The sequence below is a fragment of the Ostrinia furnacalis genome, unplaced genomic scaffold (genome assembly GCF_004193835.3).
Source record: "Ostrinia furnacalis isolate ACB-3 unplaced genomic scaffold, ASM419383v2 OfSCF6631, whole genome shotgun sequence".
Lineage (NCBI taxonomy): Eukaryota > Metazoa > Arthropoda > Insecta > Lepidoptera > Crambidae > Ostrinia > Ostrinia furnacalis.
The window spans coordinates 64,925-82,775 of NW_021136870.1; the positions used below are offsets into that span (position 1 = coordinate 64,925).

A 17,851-nucleotide genomic window follows, 5' to 3' on the forward strand; every position below is an offset into this window, starting at 1 on the left:
TAGATATTCAGATTAATTTGGTTAAGTATTTTATTAGTTGAATTACTTATTTCTATAAATATTCATAAAAGAAAACCCAACCCTAGATGGAGACTAGATAGATCAAGACAATATTGTATCCTAAGCTATGAAGTACATATGAAGGCTTGGACACCAATGTCCAAGTCGGTGACATAGAGACTGCGTGCAAAAGCTATTCAATTATAGTCGTTAAATTAATAGCCCGTTCTTATAAAATCGTTTAAGTTAAATTACAGTATCATTGACACCAGTTAGCCATTAATCAATTTTTAATCATGTTACATTTTAGCCTCGGGCTCGTACTCCGGCGCGTAACTTAAAATTAAACTCAAAAGGGTGTCCAGTGAACTTGCATTTGAGTCAGCTTGGTGACATATTCTTTTTCACTCTCTTTCTAAGTGGAACCATCCATTTTTATTTCCCCCTTATGTACTTCTTTAAAACCATTGAATTTAGGCAAAGCAGTGATCAGCTATTAAAGCATCAGCTCTATTCTAAAATATGAAGTAAGCTCGAAAGTCAGTTGCTTATTCCTTGTTATTTGGAATCATGACTGACGTGCCTGTTGGTTGCAGATGAGCAGTTCTACGAGATGCCGCGTCTGTTCCACCTGGACCACTACGAGGAGTGCCTGGCGGCGCGCGGCGTGTACTGCGTGGGCAGCTTCGAGCTGGCGCCCGACGAGCCGAGCCCGCTCTACCAGCTCATGCAGGTGCGTCCCTTGCACCAGCATCGTCAGGTCATGATGACAGCATGGCGGCGCGCGGCGTGTACTGCGTGGGCAGCTTCGAGCTGGCACCCGACGAGCCCAGCCCGCTCTACCAGCTCATGCAGGTGCGTCCCTTGCACCAGCATCGTCAGGTCGTGAGGAGAGGCTCGCGGCTCGCGGGGTTTACTGCGTGGGCAGCTTCGAGCTGGCACCCGATAAACCGAGCCTGCTTTACCAGCTCATGCAGGTGCGTCTCTTGCACCAGCATCGTCAGGTCGTGAGGAGTGCCTGGCAGCACGCGGCGTCTGCTTCGTGGGCAGCTTCGAGTTGGCGCCCGATAAACCGAGCCTGCTTTACCAGCTCATGCAGGTGCGTCTCTTGCACCAGCATCGTCAGGTCGTGAGGAGTGCCTGGCGGCTCGCGGGTTCTACTGCGTGGGCAGCTTCGAGCTGGCGCCCGACGAGCCGAACCCCGCTCTACCAGCTCATGCAGGTGCGTCCCTTGCACTGGCATCGTCAGGTCGTGAGGAGAGGCTCGCGGCTCGCGGGGTCTACTGTGTGGGCAGCTTCGAGCTGGCGCCCGACGAGCCCAGCCCGCTCTACCAGCTCATGCAGGTGCGTCCCTTGCACCAGCATCGTCAGGTCATGAGGAGAGCCTGGCGGTGCGCAGCACGTACTGGCGTGGGCAGCTTCAAGCTGGCGCCCGACGAGCCCAGCCCGCTCTACCAGCTCATGCAGGTGCGTCCCTTGCACCGGCATCGTCAGGTCGTGAGGAGAGGCTCGCGGCTCGCGGCGTCTACTGCGTGGGCAGCTTCGAGCTGGCGCCCGATAAACCGAGCCTGCTCTACCAGCTCATGCAGGTGCGGCTCTTGCACCAGTGTCGTCAGGTCGCGAGAAGAGCTGGCGGGAGCAGCGTGCATTGCGGTAGTCTGCACTGAACGGCCGAATGTACAGTACGATCCTCTCTAATTTACCACAGGCAGATGGTGGACTTGGCCTACACTTCCCACGCTGGCCAGACCAGTTTGAGAGGCTTGAAGTTTGTATATCCCAGAATCGCCTTTTACGACGCCGTGGTAAGTGTTGGTGGTCTCTTCGTTGCCAGAAACACACTACACACCACATTTTCTAACCCAAAACCTAGTACATAACCAGACTGCTGATATATTTACAACGCTGCATAACTACCTATGTGAAAATATGTAATGTAATCATATTATGAAAACATTACATGAAAATAATGTGCTAATTATTATAATTGCTGCTAGAGCTCTTTAATATTGCCATCTACAGTCTGTTCGGTTGATGCAATTATTGAAATTAGGATGCTTTCAGGAGTTGCATAGATCTAGAGCGCAATATGGAAAAGGTCGTCAGGATTACCATAATGAATTAATTTATAGGGAAGTAGAAAAACAAATAGGATAATTAATGGGAAATACTTGATTTAATGGGGTATGCCATTCGAGAACTTTTATGAGATTTAATTAAATAGTATTAAATAGCCATTAATTACTTTATGAATAATCCCATAAAAGTTCTCATCTGCCTGTCTCACGTAATGCGCCAAGATTTTTGCATGTCAATTGATGCTTTATGGCCTGACGGCATCATCGTAGTTACGTTTATTAAAATAAAATCTGAGAAGACTGAGCTATCAGAAGAGGATAATGGTCGAGGGATGGAGATTTTTGTTTAATTTAGTTGCCTGCTGCTTAAAGCAGCGTTCATGTAGACCGCCAGGAAGCCATAAGTCATGGGTTGTTGGCACCCGCGCGGCCAGTCCGGGCGACTACGTAAGTGAGAGGGTGGTTACGAAACTGCTCGCTAACAGTTATAAGGATTACAACCGTTTCAAGATCAAGCTAGTTATAATAGTAAAATAAGTAATTCTAATAACTCTGAAACTGAAAATAGAATGTACTATGGTCGTGCCCTTTGAGTACCTAGTTTATTTTTCAAAACAATGAAATTCCAATGAAATATGTAAGAGTATGATCAACAGACGGTACAGTACATAATGTTTTTAATGAACTTTTGTATCCCAATTCTGGGTTTTTCGTGTTATAAATCTTCCTTGACCGTTCTCTACGAAGATAATGTCTGCGAATGCTAATTTCAATTCAATCAGCCACATATACAAACAAAAAAGGCGAGTTCAACGTCAACAGGCATCAAAATAATTGTATAATACAATTCACAACAAAACAAGCGATTAGATCTAACACGCGATGTGTTGAAAGCGAGTCCAGTGAGATTGTTGTGTACCCTTGACACACATTTCTGGGGTCTTTAACTCCCAAAGCATCTTATGCAACGAATATCTTCAATGTAACGTAAACGTGATTAGAATTAGTGCAATGAGGATCAGTACTGTTGTAGAAAATTCAATAAAACTAGTATCTACGTTAATCTTTAAGACATAAGAAAGATATATCTTTTTGAATTATCCAAATCGGACCATTACTTACGAAGATATTAAGTAATAAACATAGGCCGTTTTTGCCGCTAAAAGTCAACGTACGCAAGGCCGCGTGACGTCATTATATCCGTCAATCATACCCAACTTCTGGCCGAGGGGGAAGTCATGCCCAGTTTATGACCTGGGGAGAGGAGAGGGGCGGGGTAGTCATACCCAGCTTCTAGGCTAAGATTAAATAGATTTCCAGCTAGTTAGAAGTTATAACTTATTGTTAGAAGTAAATANGGGGGGGCAAGCCTTACCCAGCTTCTGGCCTTGGTGGGAGGGGGGAGAGGCAAGTCATACCCAGTTTCTGGCCTGGGGGGGTAAATCATACCCAACTTCTGGCCGAGGGGGATGTCATGCCCAGTTTATGACCTGGGGAGAGGAGAGGGGCGGGGTAGTCATACCCAGCTTCTAGGCTAAGATTAAATAGATTTCCAGCTAGTTAGAAGTTATAACTTATTGTTAGAAGTAAATAAATTAATACTTATACATTTTTATATTTTACTTGGAAGAAGATATGACTCTAACAACACTTAGGCCTCAGCCTCGAACTTAGCGGGCAGCGGGGCGGGAGCGGCGGCGGCGCTGGAGCGGGGCGGGCAACGCAGACCCGTTCTCGAAACAAGCGGGCAGCTCGCGCGGCGCTTTAGCGGCGAAGTGTTGTGTTCGGGGTTGTGTTTTCGAGATATTTGTTTTTATTGGCAAACGAAATGTCTGAACAACGGCGACAATTTTATTTTGATTCAAATTTATTCCTAACGCTCGATTTATTGTGGGCAAAAGAAGGAGTGCGCTGCCCGCTCGTTGCCCGCTCCCTCGCCGCTGCCCGCTCGTTGCCCGCTGCCGCCCCGCTGCCGCGCCGCTGTTTTCGAGAACCGGTGTATTTGATTTTACGCATAAGATCCTGCCGCTCCCGCGCCGCCGCCGCCGCCGCCCCGCTGCCCGCTAAGTTCGAGGCTGAGGCCTTATGTACACTTTATTTGAATAAATCGCCAAATATACCACCGCGGGGACCCCAATCGCGTCTCTGCATGCCATTGAATCGTATGAGGGTATGGATTTTTTGCGTTATTTTTCACAATTTCCATTTTTAAAAATTACCTATCGATAGCTTACTTTATTCTGATGAATAAATGTCATTACAAGTTTTTCTCTAAAACTGATAATTTGGCTAGAAAAAAATATTTTCTATCCACGCAGTACGCCGGCAGCGTTCGGATCGGATATAATGACGTCATCGTCCCCGCGCCGTGCGGTCAGTGAAGTTTTTTAGTAATTTGGCCATAACTTCGTCAATTTTTGTCGTAGAACAAAAATTTTTGCACTGTGTATTAAGGATTTCTTAGCCCTATAAATCTGCATTCACAGCTAAAAATCGAAATGATCCTCATTACACCATAATCACTTACGTGTTCATAATATCATACACACTATTTAGCAAGCCCATGAAACCAACTTTATTTTCACGTTTATACAAGTTTGAAATCAATCTTTGAAACAAATTATTTTAGCAAAATACGTGGACGATGAAAATTTGTGACATTGTCAAATTGACTTGACGTTTAAAATCATGTGTTATCTCCATATTGTCTATGACTTGTCTCTGACACATCAGTGCCGTAACCTGTGAGTCATAGACAATAATCTGTAAATTTAATCGATATTATTTTAAGTATTCACTTATATTTTACTTGGAAGAAGATATGACTCTAACAACACTTAGGTATGTACACTTTATTTGAATAAATCGCCAAATATACCACCGCGGAGACCCCAATCGCGTCTCTGCGTGCCATTGAATCGTATGAGCGTATGGATTTTTTGCGTTATTTTTCACAATTTCCATTTTTAAAAATTACCTATCGATAGCTTACTTTATTCTGATGAATAAATGTCATTACAAGTTTTTCCCTAAAACTGATAATTTGGCTAGAAAAGAATATTTTCTATCCACGCAGTACGCCGGCAGCGTTCGGATCGGATATAATGACGTCATCGTCCCGGCGCCGGGCGGTCAGTGAACTTTTTTAGTAATTTGGCCATAACTTCGTCAATTTTTGTCGTAGAACAAAAATTTTTGCACTGTGTATTAAGGATTTCTTAGCCCTATAAATCTGCATTCACAGCTAAAAATCGAAATGATCCTCATTTGGAGCTGTCAGCTTGTGGGATCAAGGTCCGAACGAAGGTCGCGGCGAACGATGGCCGAGCTTTAGAAATTTGAAAAGAATGTAGAAAGGAAAATGGTTATTGAGATTTTTAAAGACAATCTCTTTCTTCGCTGGTCATAAAGTGGTTAGGTAGATGTTTTATTAGTTCATGGCTAGTTTCATCTGTGGCGGAGCTGAAATACTTTTGCCTTTTCAACCGTTTCTTTATGTGTAATGGATGATCAACAACAACAATCAACCGTAATTTTTCTTGTTTGTCCAAAAGACATCGTTTCCTACTTAAAAAAAACCGGAAAATTTCTTAATTAAATCCACATCTAGATTTTCTTATGCTGCTGTATGAATGAGTTTTTGTTCATTAGGTAATTATCAACTCACAGTAGTCCACTGCTAAATAAACAGCTCTCATCTTTTCGCCACCAAATCGTTCAATCATTTTTTTCCAAGCAGCAAGCAAGTGTAGTGTTTGGTTGTATCTTTGAATTCTGGAGTAATATAATTTATGTATTCCGCAGCTACACTCGTCGAACTGGGTGGACAACTTCAACCACACGCGGCTGCACCGCGGGCTGTGCGTGTCGCGGCGCTGCGAGCTCGACGACGAGCACCAGCCCATGGACGCTTGGTGCGTACGAGTATGCTCTTACACCTCAGACAACAGATTATAGAAATTCTCATGGTTTGATCTGTTCCAAGTGAGATATTCGCTATTCTTGGGACACTAGCCGGACTTCAAGTTCATTATTTTTATCCAGTCAGAGAAAAAAAACGGATCCTGGATAGTTCCTTATAGACACGTATTTAAATCGAGTGCTCCATGGTTAGAGATTTGAAATTACGGTCTGGAGAATCATTACAGTCTATTCACAGGTTACACATTTGAGACCATCAAGCGAAATTTCTTGATAACGAAGATTGCTTCATATGTTCACGTTTTCGACGGCCATTGGGTCTCTAGAATATAACATTCGCCATTCATTTACTGTTTTGTAGTGACGCCCCGTAGTAAAGCTATTTCTTTGTTATACACTGTATACGCATAGTAAATTGTCTTCAGGCACTGGTTCGCGTCTTGTGCGACCTTTTTTAGACACGTTACTATTTCAGGTTTGCGTCATGCGTGAACGCGAGTACCATGTCAGCTTACAACCTGTCTGCGCGGCTGTACCACCTAGAGTACTGCGAGCGCGGCGCGGGCCCGGCGCCGGCGCCGCCGCTGACAACCAGCGAGCGAGCATTCGCCGGCGTGCTCGCGACACTGCTCGCGCTCGCCGCGGTCAGCACGGGGCTTGACCTCACGCTCACCGACCACGCCAAGAAAAGTTAGTACATCAACTTTTATTCCAGTGTTGCATCAGTGAACTGATAGATAGTCAATGTCTATGAAGGCCTGGGGTCGGCTGGAAGAAATATCTTCAAAGAGATCAGTGCATATTCCTTGATTGACTGGTATTTATTTACTTTAAATGCAATTAAGCTTACAGATTAATCCAAATATTCCAAAGCACACATTGCTAATTAAAAATTAAAAATGACTCTATCGTAAAGTTAACTGCTTCTAAAACAATCTACCCAAATGGCCACTAAATTATTACCGCTATTATCGTCGAACATGCACACGGATATCACGTCCAAGTCGACACACTTTGACCGACCGCGAAAACGAACTCGGGACTTCGCGGTTCACCGGCGCTGCCACCGTTAGCCCACTGGGGCGTTACGAACGATGCTAACTGGATTAAACTGACTGCGAATAATACTGTTTTTTATCTATTTCATATTCATAGAATTGGTCAGCATCACGAATAGCTTTCACTAGAAAAGCTTGTTTTTATCTCTGTGCTGTGGAGTCAATATTATGTTCAAAATTACATAATATGCGTCACAATAGCTTGTGGTCAATTTAAAGATCGTTGAACTCTCTTCGAACACTATGCGCCCGTTCATTATCATCTCATTCTTTGATTATACTTTTAGCATTTAACATTTTACTACTAAGCTTCGAAGGGCAATTTAAAATCGGTCACGAAAGATCGACTTGAGATTAACAAAGACTCTTGCCACTGTTATTTGCTCAAGTCCTATCACTTCAAAATTTGCACAGCTCAAAAGCAAGAACTAGTGATCATTTCGCGAGTGAGCCAACGATGTTATCTCACTTACACAAGTTGTCTTCGGAGGTCACTGTGCAATCAGCCTAGATGCGACTGTCGATCGTCGACCAGTCGCCGGGTCAGTAGTAAAAATAACGGTAATAAGCGTTATGTAACATTTATAGCTCGTTCTAATCAAATTCATGGTCACCGCCAAAGAATCGAAGATCAAAATTTTCCGTTACATGCGTGAGCTTTTAGAAAAGCTTCCCATGGACGGGCAATACAATTTACATATTGCAGTCATGTTAAATTAGTAGGTATGATCAGAATTGATTATTTATTATCATCACGGATACAGCATTTCAAGCAATTAGATTTGGCTGCGCCATATGCCATGGTGATAATTGACACTTCTTCATCAATAATTTGAATGATGGCCAAAAATATCTGAGTAATTGTTACATTTTCTGTAGGTAAATTGTATAGAGAACTGAAAGAAAACTGATCTATTCCCAAGTTTCCTTTTACCTATGCGTGACTCCCAAAAGTAAAGACAAACTGAGAAACCTCATGCGCAAAAATCCAATTTCAATTCCAAGATTAATTAACTTATCTATGTTACTGGAAATTACTGAATGGAGTCAGGAACCAGCAGTTATCTAACGCAGCCGGCCGGCGCAACGGCGCGCGCGCAGCGTTGGGCAAGCGCGATCTTTGCGTTTCTTTCGATTGGCGAAACCATCATATTTGCGGTTCGTTGGTGGCCGTGGCTTTAATAGAAACCCTAGTATTTGCTATAGAAAGTTGTCAGAACAAACATAGTATTTCATCGACAAGAACTAGGCATTCAGAGTTTGTTAGCAAACAAAATATCAATAAATTGATCACCGAACTTGACCTACCTATTAGGTCATATTCCCTCTTATTACAAAAAGTTCTGGTTGAACTATGGTATAAATTGACCATACTAAATATGGAAAATGTTATGTACGCTTACAGTTTTAAAGAAAACTACCTATGATACGCAATTAAACCCTAACTACTAGATACTTAATAGTAAATACGCGTTCACCTTTTGAATATTGCAAAACGTAATTAGACCATAGCAAGTAGCGATGAGTTATCATTATCGCGTCACTCCAACTGAAAAACTCGTTCCAAGTGTTTTGGACTCTGCACCTTGCCACATTGAAGCCACTTCATTTGGAAGAAATACATTAAATCTTAATTAGAGCTTAACTAGCTCGGTCAGAGGATTCCGAAGAGCCGCTGCTCATTACCGCTACGCGGCTTAACATTTGTTTTTTTAAATTATTCAATTAACTTTAAACTAAAATATAAATAATAGTAATTTATTTTGCATTGTGATTTACACCAATTACCAATTCCTTAACTATGGCTTGATTATGACTATGATTTAATATACAGGGTGTTAGGTAAATGGGTATATGAGCCGACACTAGCCCATGTTAACATGGGCATATAAATGGTATGGTGAAGTCAGAATATTGATATCTTCATTTTAATTATTTTAATTTTCATACAAATCGGATCTTATAAAATTTATTTTGTATGAAAATTAAAAAAAATAAAATGATGATATCAAATTTCTGACTTCACCATACCATTTATATGCATATGTTAACATGGGCTAGTGTCGGCTCATTTACCCATTTACCTAACACCCTGTATATTCTTATACGAGATACGTACGACTATACGAGTTAAACGCTTGAGGTCATAAAACAAATCGCCCTTTACGGAAACCGATCCTTTAATGTTCTCCGGGTCCCTAACGCCAGCTTAAAGTTACACTAAATAGCAAGGGAAAGTTCTAAAAGTTTTCTAAAGCTTCACAAACTTGCTTCTAACTTTAACATAACTGAGCAAGATAACTAAAGCTGCAGTTACATAAATATTCGTTCCCGGGTACAGATTAGGCGCGCGTTATGTGAAAGGCATTCCTTGTAGGTACTGGTACATAGTATAACCTATTGCCCACGCGGCGAATCGAACCAAATACTATGATTATGTGTGATTATAGTGTGATTGGCAATTTGGCATAAAGTGCACAGATGATTTATACGTCAGTCACGGCGGCACGAACGTATTGTAAGTTTTGTAAGATATCCTGTAGAAATATCTCAGACAACTGAAGAAAAGAAGAGCGTGTTTCAAAGCTGATCACTAGCTCACAATAAGACATCTTTAAATGGTTTTCAAAGAAAGAAAATCGTGCTCAATATTGCGTGAACTTAAGTAAAGCGTGGGCTTTGAAAGTCTCTAGTTATTAAGCTTAACTACATATTTCTAAACTAGTAATTTTTAAATTTTAGTTTTTAAGTCATTTTAAGTTAATGTATTATTATAAAATTTATTCTCGAATGAAAAAAAAAACTAGTAATTTTCCTTATTTTATAACCGCGAATATTTATAAAATATACTTTGTTGCGATAATCGAACGCAGCGTGTTACTGCTGTTGCGAGGCATCGAAGCAGTGACAGTTATGCTATAATACGAGTAACATATCGTTCGTATTTCGAAATGTAATAACATTTGTAACAAATCACACGCTTATGTGAGATATTGGTCTGAACAATTTGTATTATAAATGTCAGATAGGTAATAAACAGACTCATTGAGTTGTGTGAGTGAGACTTGATTGATATGAAAGCTTGTAATGCCAAAGTTCCATTTGTGGTTTTCAGAGATCTTTCGCAACTTAATCCCACTGGAATGACTTTGGTACTAATATTTTATTTCTCTCACTTTCAAACCATTCACGAACGCCCTAAGTCAGTGAATGGCACTTTATAAAGGTGAACGGATTTTGAGGAAAATAAACTCTAAACTTTATGCCAACTAAGTTACGTGGGTCCACTTAGCAAAGTAGTTTTTCTACAGTGTAGAAGATGTAGAATCTGCACTATTCGACAACGCAGTAATTAGTGTATTGGCCCACATCTTTTTCTAATTATACGTTGTCTCGCAGTTGCAGGGTTAAAATTATATTGGGGCACACTAAGGCTGAATTGCACCACTCTATTTTAATCGTAACTATAACAATAACCGGTGTTTTTGTATGGAGTTTGACAGATTTTTAACGTTTGTTAAAGTTAAAGTAAGATGGTGAAACCCAGCCCAAATGACTCTTAGTTGCGATTAACGAGCGATGAAGTCTCATTAGGGATTATTTATTTTATACTTTACAATACTAGTTATTATTTAATTTTCCTGCATGAATGACCAGGTACGTAATTAATTAACTCTGACAGCAAAATAACTGAAGCTATTTTCAATTTAACAATTACTTATTTTTTTAGGTATTTTGAACTATTTATTTAAGAAATAATTTTACCAACTTAATCACACTTTGATAAATACCTTTTAATATAAAGAAAAACAGTTTGCCTCAATAAATAAATTAAGAATATATGTACCTTGTAGTACCTGTAAGTGCTTTGTGTTTGTAAGAGTTCTTTTCAGTGGGCAACAAGCTGAAATGGTCGGAAGCTACACTTCTCGTAGAAGCTAGTTGTCTCTAGGCTAATTTCTAATAAATAAATAAATATACTTGGACATTTTACACTACTCTTCTAGTCCCAAACCACAGATAATATAATACTAGTCCCAAACTAAGCAATGCTTGTACATGTGTACACACAACGGATATAAACTCATATATTTATTTATATGTCATGCAAAGTTGATTCTTATAAAAACTGATAAGCATTTTCTAAAATATACCCATTGTGGCACGACCTGAAGTAATCAATGCCTTATGAAAGGAATGAAAAAGCATGACCGCGACTCGCTCAGCGGAAAATTATTAACCCACGTGGTTTGACGCAATGCTAATTATGGATACGTTACTAAATATAGATGTGAGTGTCGGTTTGTTTATCAACATTTCAATAATAACATATTTGGTAGAAATAACGATATGAATGATCATGTCCATGAAAGTTAAAACAATATTATTGTAATTTATTGTACGTATTTTTAATAAAGGGAAATCACTTGTTTATACGAGTACATGGAGCTAAGTAAACTAATAAATAAACGAAGTAATAATATGTTTATAATTCTAATAATAATATGCTCGTAAGCATCCTCTTCTATAAGGATCTTTAAATCAAAAATATTTTAAATAATTATTACTAGCGGCCGCCCGCGACTTCGTACGCGTCTCCCTTTGTACCAGAGTTACCCCATTAGGGGTGGAGTTTCTCAAAATCCTTTCTTAGCGGATGCCTACGTCATAACACATCCAAATTTCAGCCAGATCCATCCAGTGGTTTGGGCTGTACGTTGATAGATCACTATGTCAGTCAGTCACCTTTTAGATAAATACTCAAAATCAAAAATCAAAAATCAAAATCAAAAATCAAAATCAAAAATATTTATTCAGTTTAGACCACAAGTGGCACTTATGAACGTCAATAGAAAATAATAAAAAAAGAAAAGGTAGCCCTTATGGGGCACTTTACATGTCTCCTTATCTTTTGGGCCCTACCAGCGCTTCGAGACAAACATATGGCAAGTGCTGAGAAGAAACGCCGGAACAAATTCAGTCACCACTTATTGCCAGGAATTATCTAACGGTAAGAATAGTCAAATTTAAGTACATCAAATATATTCAAATGATCGATAATAAAGTATCGTAATTTTTTCCGTGGCCCAAATAGGTGTAGAGCCAGAATTTTCTACATAACAGTCGGTGAGCGTAAGTGAGCAGAAGGACTCTGACCCGAATAGTCCCGCGTTGCGCAAGCGCACGTCTCGCGGCCGGCTGGGGCTAAGGCTAGGACTAGTAATGTTATAACGATTTCCTTTAACTGGCTGTAATATTGTTATGTGTTTACAACAAATTTTTATTAACCTAGTTCGATTCCTCCCAGAAAAAGGATTGTTAATTTACTCAGCAAATAATTGCCCAAATATTTCACGCTAAAACATCATAATCTAACTTAAATACAACACAAATCTTTTCGCTTTAAATCTGTACCAACTATTTTTGAAGTCTACATGAAAACAAATAACAATAAATAAAGAAAATAAGATTTGCGTTTGCGTGCCGAGTTGGGCATAATGCGTTGATGTCTTTTGTATGGGCGTTTCCTCCTCAAGAGTTGGAAGTCGCTAAGTCATGTTTAAACGTATAGTTTCGATTTATTTTACTGTTTATTATAACAAAACAACCTTCAGGTCTATTATAACATTATTACTGCTACCTAAAATGACTATATTGTTATTATCCGGCCGTTTGGTGTAGTGGTTTAAACGGACTACTATGCCGAGAGGTCCCGGGTTCGATTCCCGGCCGGGCAGAAATTGAAATGATTAATTTTAATTTCTGTGATGGGTTTGGGTGTTACTATGTATAATTTGTATGTATTTACAAAAAAAAAGTATTTAAGTATGTTTATATCCGTTGTCTAGTGCCTATAGTACAAGCTTTGCTTAGTTTGGGACTAGAAGCGTAGTGTTAAATGTCCAAGGATATTTATGTATTTATTTATTTTATCCCATAACTGGAACACACTGACTCTGAGTAATTTCAAAACTGTAAGCTAGGCAAGTAAGTCGACCACTTCACTCTTCAAGTTTTAAATTAAGTAATTATTATTGCACTAATTCCGCGTAATTTTAGATCACAGGTTAGACGCCATTGCCCAATCCATTGTCCAAGACGTTCACTGTTTCAAAACGCAGCGAAGGTGCATACAAGGAGATAGCCGCATAGTTTTCATAGTGATTGTTACATGCCCCGGTTTTACCTGGATGAGGATATCACACTAATATATAAAAGTTTGCGAGTGTGTATGTATGTTACTTTCGCTTCACGAGTTAACTGACACCCTGGATTAACACATAGGCTACGCTTTACTGCGGGTAACACCGTGGGGCACAGCTAGTGCTAGATAAAGGCCCGGTTTCGGAATTAAGACTTTCAGCTTGAGCGTGCTCATTCTTTACTTAACAACTATGAATTTTGAAAATTTCAAACTTGAGTAGAAACTGAGCATGCTCAAACTATAAATATCAATTCAGAATCCGGGACAATCACGAATATTAATCTCTTGTAAGAAATTGGGGTTAGTGTTAGACAGATGCCATTCAAAAGGCCGTGAATTTTAAGATGAGACGAGAAAATCAGCTGTGCGTGACGGTTCTAATAACGTTAACTGATCGTAAATAAGATGGTATCTTGATGGGCCTTTTAAATTAACTAAATTAAGTTATCACGCTCGTTATAAGTATTTTATAACGTTAATAATTTAGACATTTGTAAGTTACGAAGTTGCTTCGGTGGTAATGATGTCCTATCATTCAGTATCACTGAGCTGATGCAAAAATAAACTTCATCAAACAAGAGAAGGGCCTCAGTTACCGAAATGGAAAGTTTTACTTGAGAAACACAATATTATATTGTAACTGTCATTTTTGTTGTAAATATTTTAATTGCGGATTATACAAGCCGTGGCAGCCTTTAATTAAGACAACACTTAGTTCTAAGCAGTTTTAGTTATAGTAATTCCATATGTACGAGTATGCCGTGTTTGTCTTGTTGGTTGTCCTAATCCCAACTAATATTATAAATGCGAAAGTAACTCTGTCTGTCTGTCTGTCTGTTACGCTTTCCCGCTTAAACCTCGCAACCGATTTTGATGAAATTTGGCATAGAGATAGTTTGAGTCCCGGGAAAGAACATAGGATAGTTTTTATCCCGGTTTTTGAAACAGGGACGCGCGCGATAAAGTTTTTCTGTGACAGACAAAATTCCACGCGGGCGAAGCCGCGGGCGGAAAGCTAGTAAATAAAATAAAATAAAAAATAAAATGAAGTCTTTCACAACAAAAGGGTTTAAAGGAATCGAGTAGAAAATAAACTTTGCAGTTACGTCAACTTATTTGGTATAACCACGTGACCCGACACGTGCGGTCTATGAAATCCGAGGTTTTATTGATTCAGCTTGCATAACAGAGCGACCGCATCTCGTGAGGAAAGGCTTTGGAGAAGCGAGAAACTGGTAATATGTAGTTGGCTTGTCCGGCTATCACTAAGCATATCTATTATAGCCCGCGACTTCGTACGCGTGAAAACCCGTTCTCGCAACATTTTTCATTGTTGCTCTGCACTCGTAGCGTGATGGTATATAGCCTATCCTTCCACGATAAATGGGCTATCTAACACTGAAAGAATTTTTCAAATCGGATCGGTAGTTCCTGAGATTAGCGCGTTCAAGTAAACAAACAAAAAAACTCTTCAGCTTTATAATATTAGTATAGACTAGCTATTTTGCCCGCGGCTTCACCCGCGTCACATATTATAGCCTATATGTTAATCTGGGTTATATATAATTAATACTATAAAGTTTCATTAAAATCCGTTCAGTAGTTTTTGCGTGAAAGAGTAACAAACATGTTAACATCCAGACATCCATACAAACTTTCGCATTTATAATATTAGTAGGAAGTAGGATATAAGTAGGATGGTACCTACAGTAGTTATCTTAAATCATATTTGATGACACTTGGAAACTTATTTTGGTAATTAGTTTTCTGTATTTATCTCAATTTATTCAACTCCAAAAACAAAATACCGGAAAGGAAGATACCTACCGGAAAATTTAAAAGAGGATTATTAAGGGCCTCCAATAAAACTCGGCGGTTCAGTATCGGTTATGTATGAGCAGCAGTAGGCAGGTAGTACCCGCGGCGGGCGCCAGCGGCAGCGGAGGCCCTAAACCACAGAATAAGTAATAGTACCTAAACTCTATAAAAGTATGTGTGTTACAGTTTACAGGAGGACAGGAGGTAATATTCATTTTGAGGCGGGCAGTACCTACTACCTACCTACTTACTCAAACTGCTGTTTAAAAATTCTTTTACCATTAGAATCTTCATTATTTCTGATGAACATAGGCGGTATGAATTTCGCCGGGTCATAATTATTATTACAAACGAAAATTCGTGCGTATGTTTGTATCATATAACTAGCTTTCCGCCCGCGGCTTCGCCCGCGTGGAATTTTGTCTGTTACAGAAAAACAATATCGCGCGCGTATTTGCTCACCGTTTAGACCTACCCTGGACTACGACAAACATTTTAAAACCAAAATCAGCTCAATCGGCCCAGCCGTTCTCGAGTTTTAATCAGACTAACGAACATCAATTCATTTTTATTTATATAGATAGATAGATATCAGATGCGGACTGCCAGCTTACTTCCATTAAACGCCCCCGCAATATCAAAATCTATTAATACTCGTAGACATACTTCATAGATAAGCTTTTAGCTTATTGCAAAAGGCTGCATAGCACAAAATGAGCTATTGAATAGAATCTAGGATGAAATCGACCAAGGCCTTAAACTGTGGATGGACGATCCTTCTTGCAATGTCCATTAGTCATTTGTATACCATTAGCCATCTTTAGTAACGCTTGTTACAAACGTGTTGCACTGGGCACAGAACATTTCTCATTAATCCTGCAATGAAGCGGACACTATGTAGAAAGCTTTAGGAGCTTTGAAATATACTCGTATTTCTTTGTGTTGTATGCAAATTAAGTACATTACCTACCTAAAAAGTTCGCAAGTCGTAACAGCTTTTTATACTAGTTGTGCTTTGTGAAAGGTCATTATTAATTTAGAAACATCTGTCAACTTAGGTCCTTTTTCTTATGTTTTCATTAAAATAAAATAGTAAATGATGTTCTTGGATGTTTTTGGGGACTGCATGGCGCTTCATACCACTCCAAACGAAGTTTGTTTATAAGTGCATATGCGAGTTGGGTATCTCTCAAAAGAGTTCTTATTAAGTTTCTCCTTTCCGTATCGTCCTTTATTACATAGTCCTGTCCCCCACGTTCATCTTACGAAGTACGTAAGACTTACGTATTTCTTCGTAATGTAGCAGCTCTTTGTATAGCATAGCATTGCATTATCTACCAAATACAGTGATATAACAGCTACGTTTTCCCAAGGTATGAGCTGGGCGCTGTCGTGGTCTTTACGCGGAAGCTGGCGGGCACTGTGCGCAGCGCCGCCGTCAACCGGCGTGGACTTGCAAGCGCTGGACGGTCTGAGAGTCCTCGGGCTGCTGTGCTTCGTCATCGAGCACGTGTGCTGGCTGAATACGCTGACCTACATCGTAAATACGCGGCACGTGGAGAAGGTGAGGCGAGCTTGTATCTTGAAAGCGCCGTATGGCTAGTCTATGCTGCTGTCCACAAAGCGTGGAGCTACCGTCAGCAAGGGTGGACCTGCAAGCGCTGGACGGTCTGAGAGTCCTCGGGCTGCTGTGCTTCGTCATCGAGCACGTGTGCTGGCTGAATACGCTGACCTATATCGTCAACACGCGCCACGTGGAGAAGGTGAGGCGAGCTTGTATCTTGAAAGCGCCGTATGGCTAGTCTATGCTGCTGTCCACAAAGCGTGGAGCTACCGTCGACCGGCGTGGACTTACAAGCACTTGACGGACTGAGAGTCCTCGGGCTGCTGTGCTTCGTCATCGAGCACGTGTGCTGGCTCAACACGCTCACCTACATCGTCAACACGCACCACGTGAAGCAGGTGAGGCGAGCTTACCCTTTATTTTCTTTTAAAAAACACTTTTCTTATCCCCGTCATGTTTAGACTCCTCTTCCGTCCATAAAACTGTCAACTGGCGTCGATTTAGTTGCTATGGTCGGGTTAGAAACGTCGTGCCTGCATAGCTTGGTAATTAAGCACTTTGTGTAACAGGCACACGTCTACATGCAGGGATAACAGGTATATCACTGCGTATAATATGTCTCGAGAAATGTGCAGGTCAACAACAATATTCCAGGCCACCAGAAGCGAGGTTTACTGCAGGTTTTCTTTGAGAGCTACCATAGGTAACTGTATCTACCCAATAGTCTCGTGCGCGAACCCCAAAATTGAATGATCGTAGTGTATTTATAACGCCCACCTCAATTTTGTCGGCCGTTTGGTGTAGTGGTTCAGAACGGACTACTATGCCAAGAGGTCCCGGGTTCGATTCCCGGCCGGGCAGAAATTGAAATGATGAATTTTAATTTCTGTGACGGGTCTGGGTGTTACTATGTATAATATGTATGTATTTAAAAAAAAAGTAAAAAGTATATAAGTAGTATATCCGTTAAGCTAGCACCCATAACACAAGCATATTAATTGCTTACTTTGGGGCTAGATGACGCTGTCTGTGATTGTCCAAAGATATTTATTATTATTCTCTTTATTAACCTTGGTTCTTAATTTTAAATATTTTTTTACAATGTAAATTATCAAAAAAAATAAATAAAAATACATTATAAAAAAATACTTAAAAATAGTTATTCCGCTGGTAGCGGAGCAGGGCCCAAGCTACCGGTGGTAGGGTC

The 17,851-nt window shown here is 40.2% G+C and overlaps 1 protein-coding gene across 1 annotated transcript; it reads left to right on the forward strand.

The window, feature by feature from the left end:
- Positions 1 to 774: 774 nt before the first annotated feature.
- LOC114362570 (uncharacterized) lies at positions 775 to 17,042 on the forward strand (the record flags this gene model as incomplete). The annotated part of the gene is made up of 6 exons (XM_028318024.1): positions 775 to 855; positions 5,883 to 5,992; positions 6,475 to 6,689; positions 16,454 to 16,644; positions 16,712 to 16,843; positions 16,911 to 17,042. Coding segments are annotated over exons 1-6 (861 nt in total), but the record flags the coding sequence as incomplete, so codon positions are not given.
- Between the last annotated feature and the right edge of the window lie 809 nt (positions 17,043 to 17,851).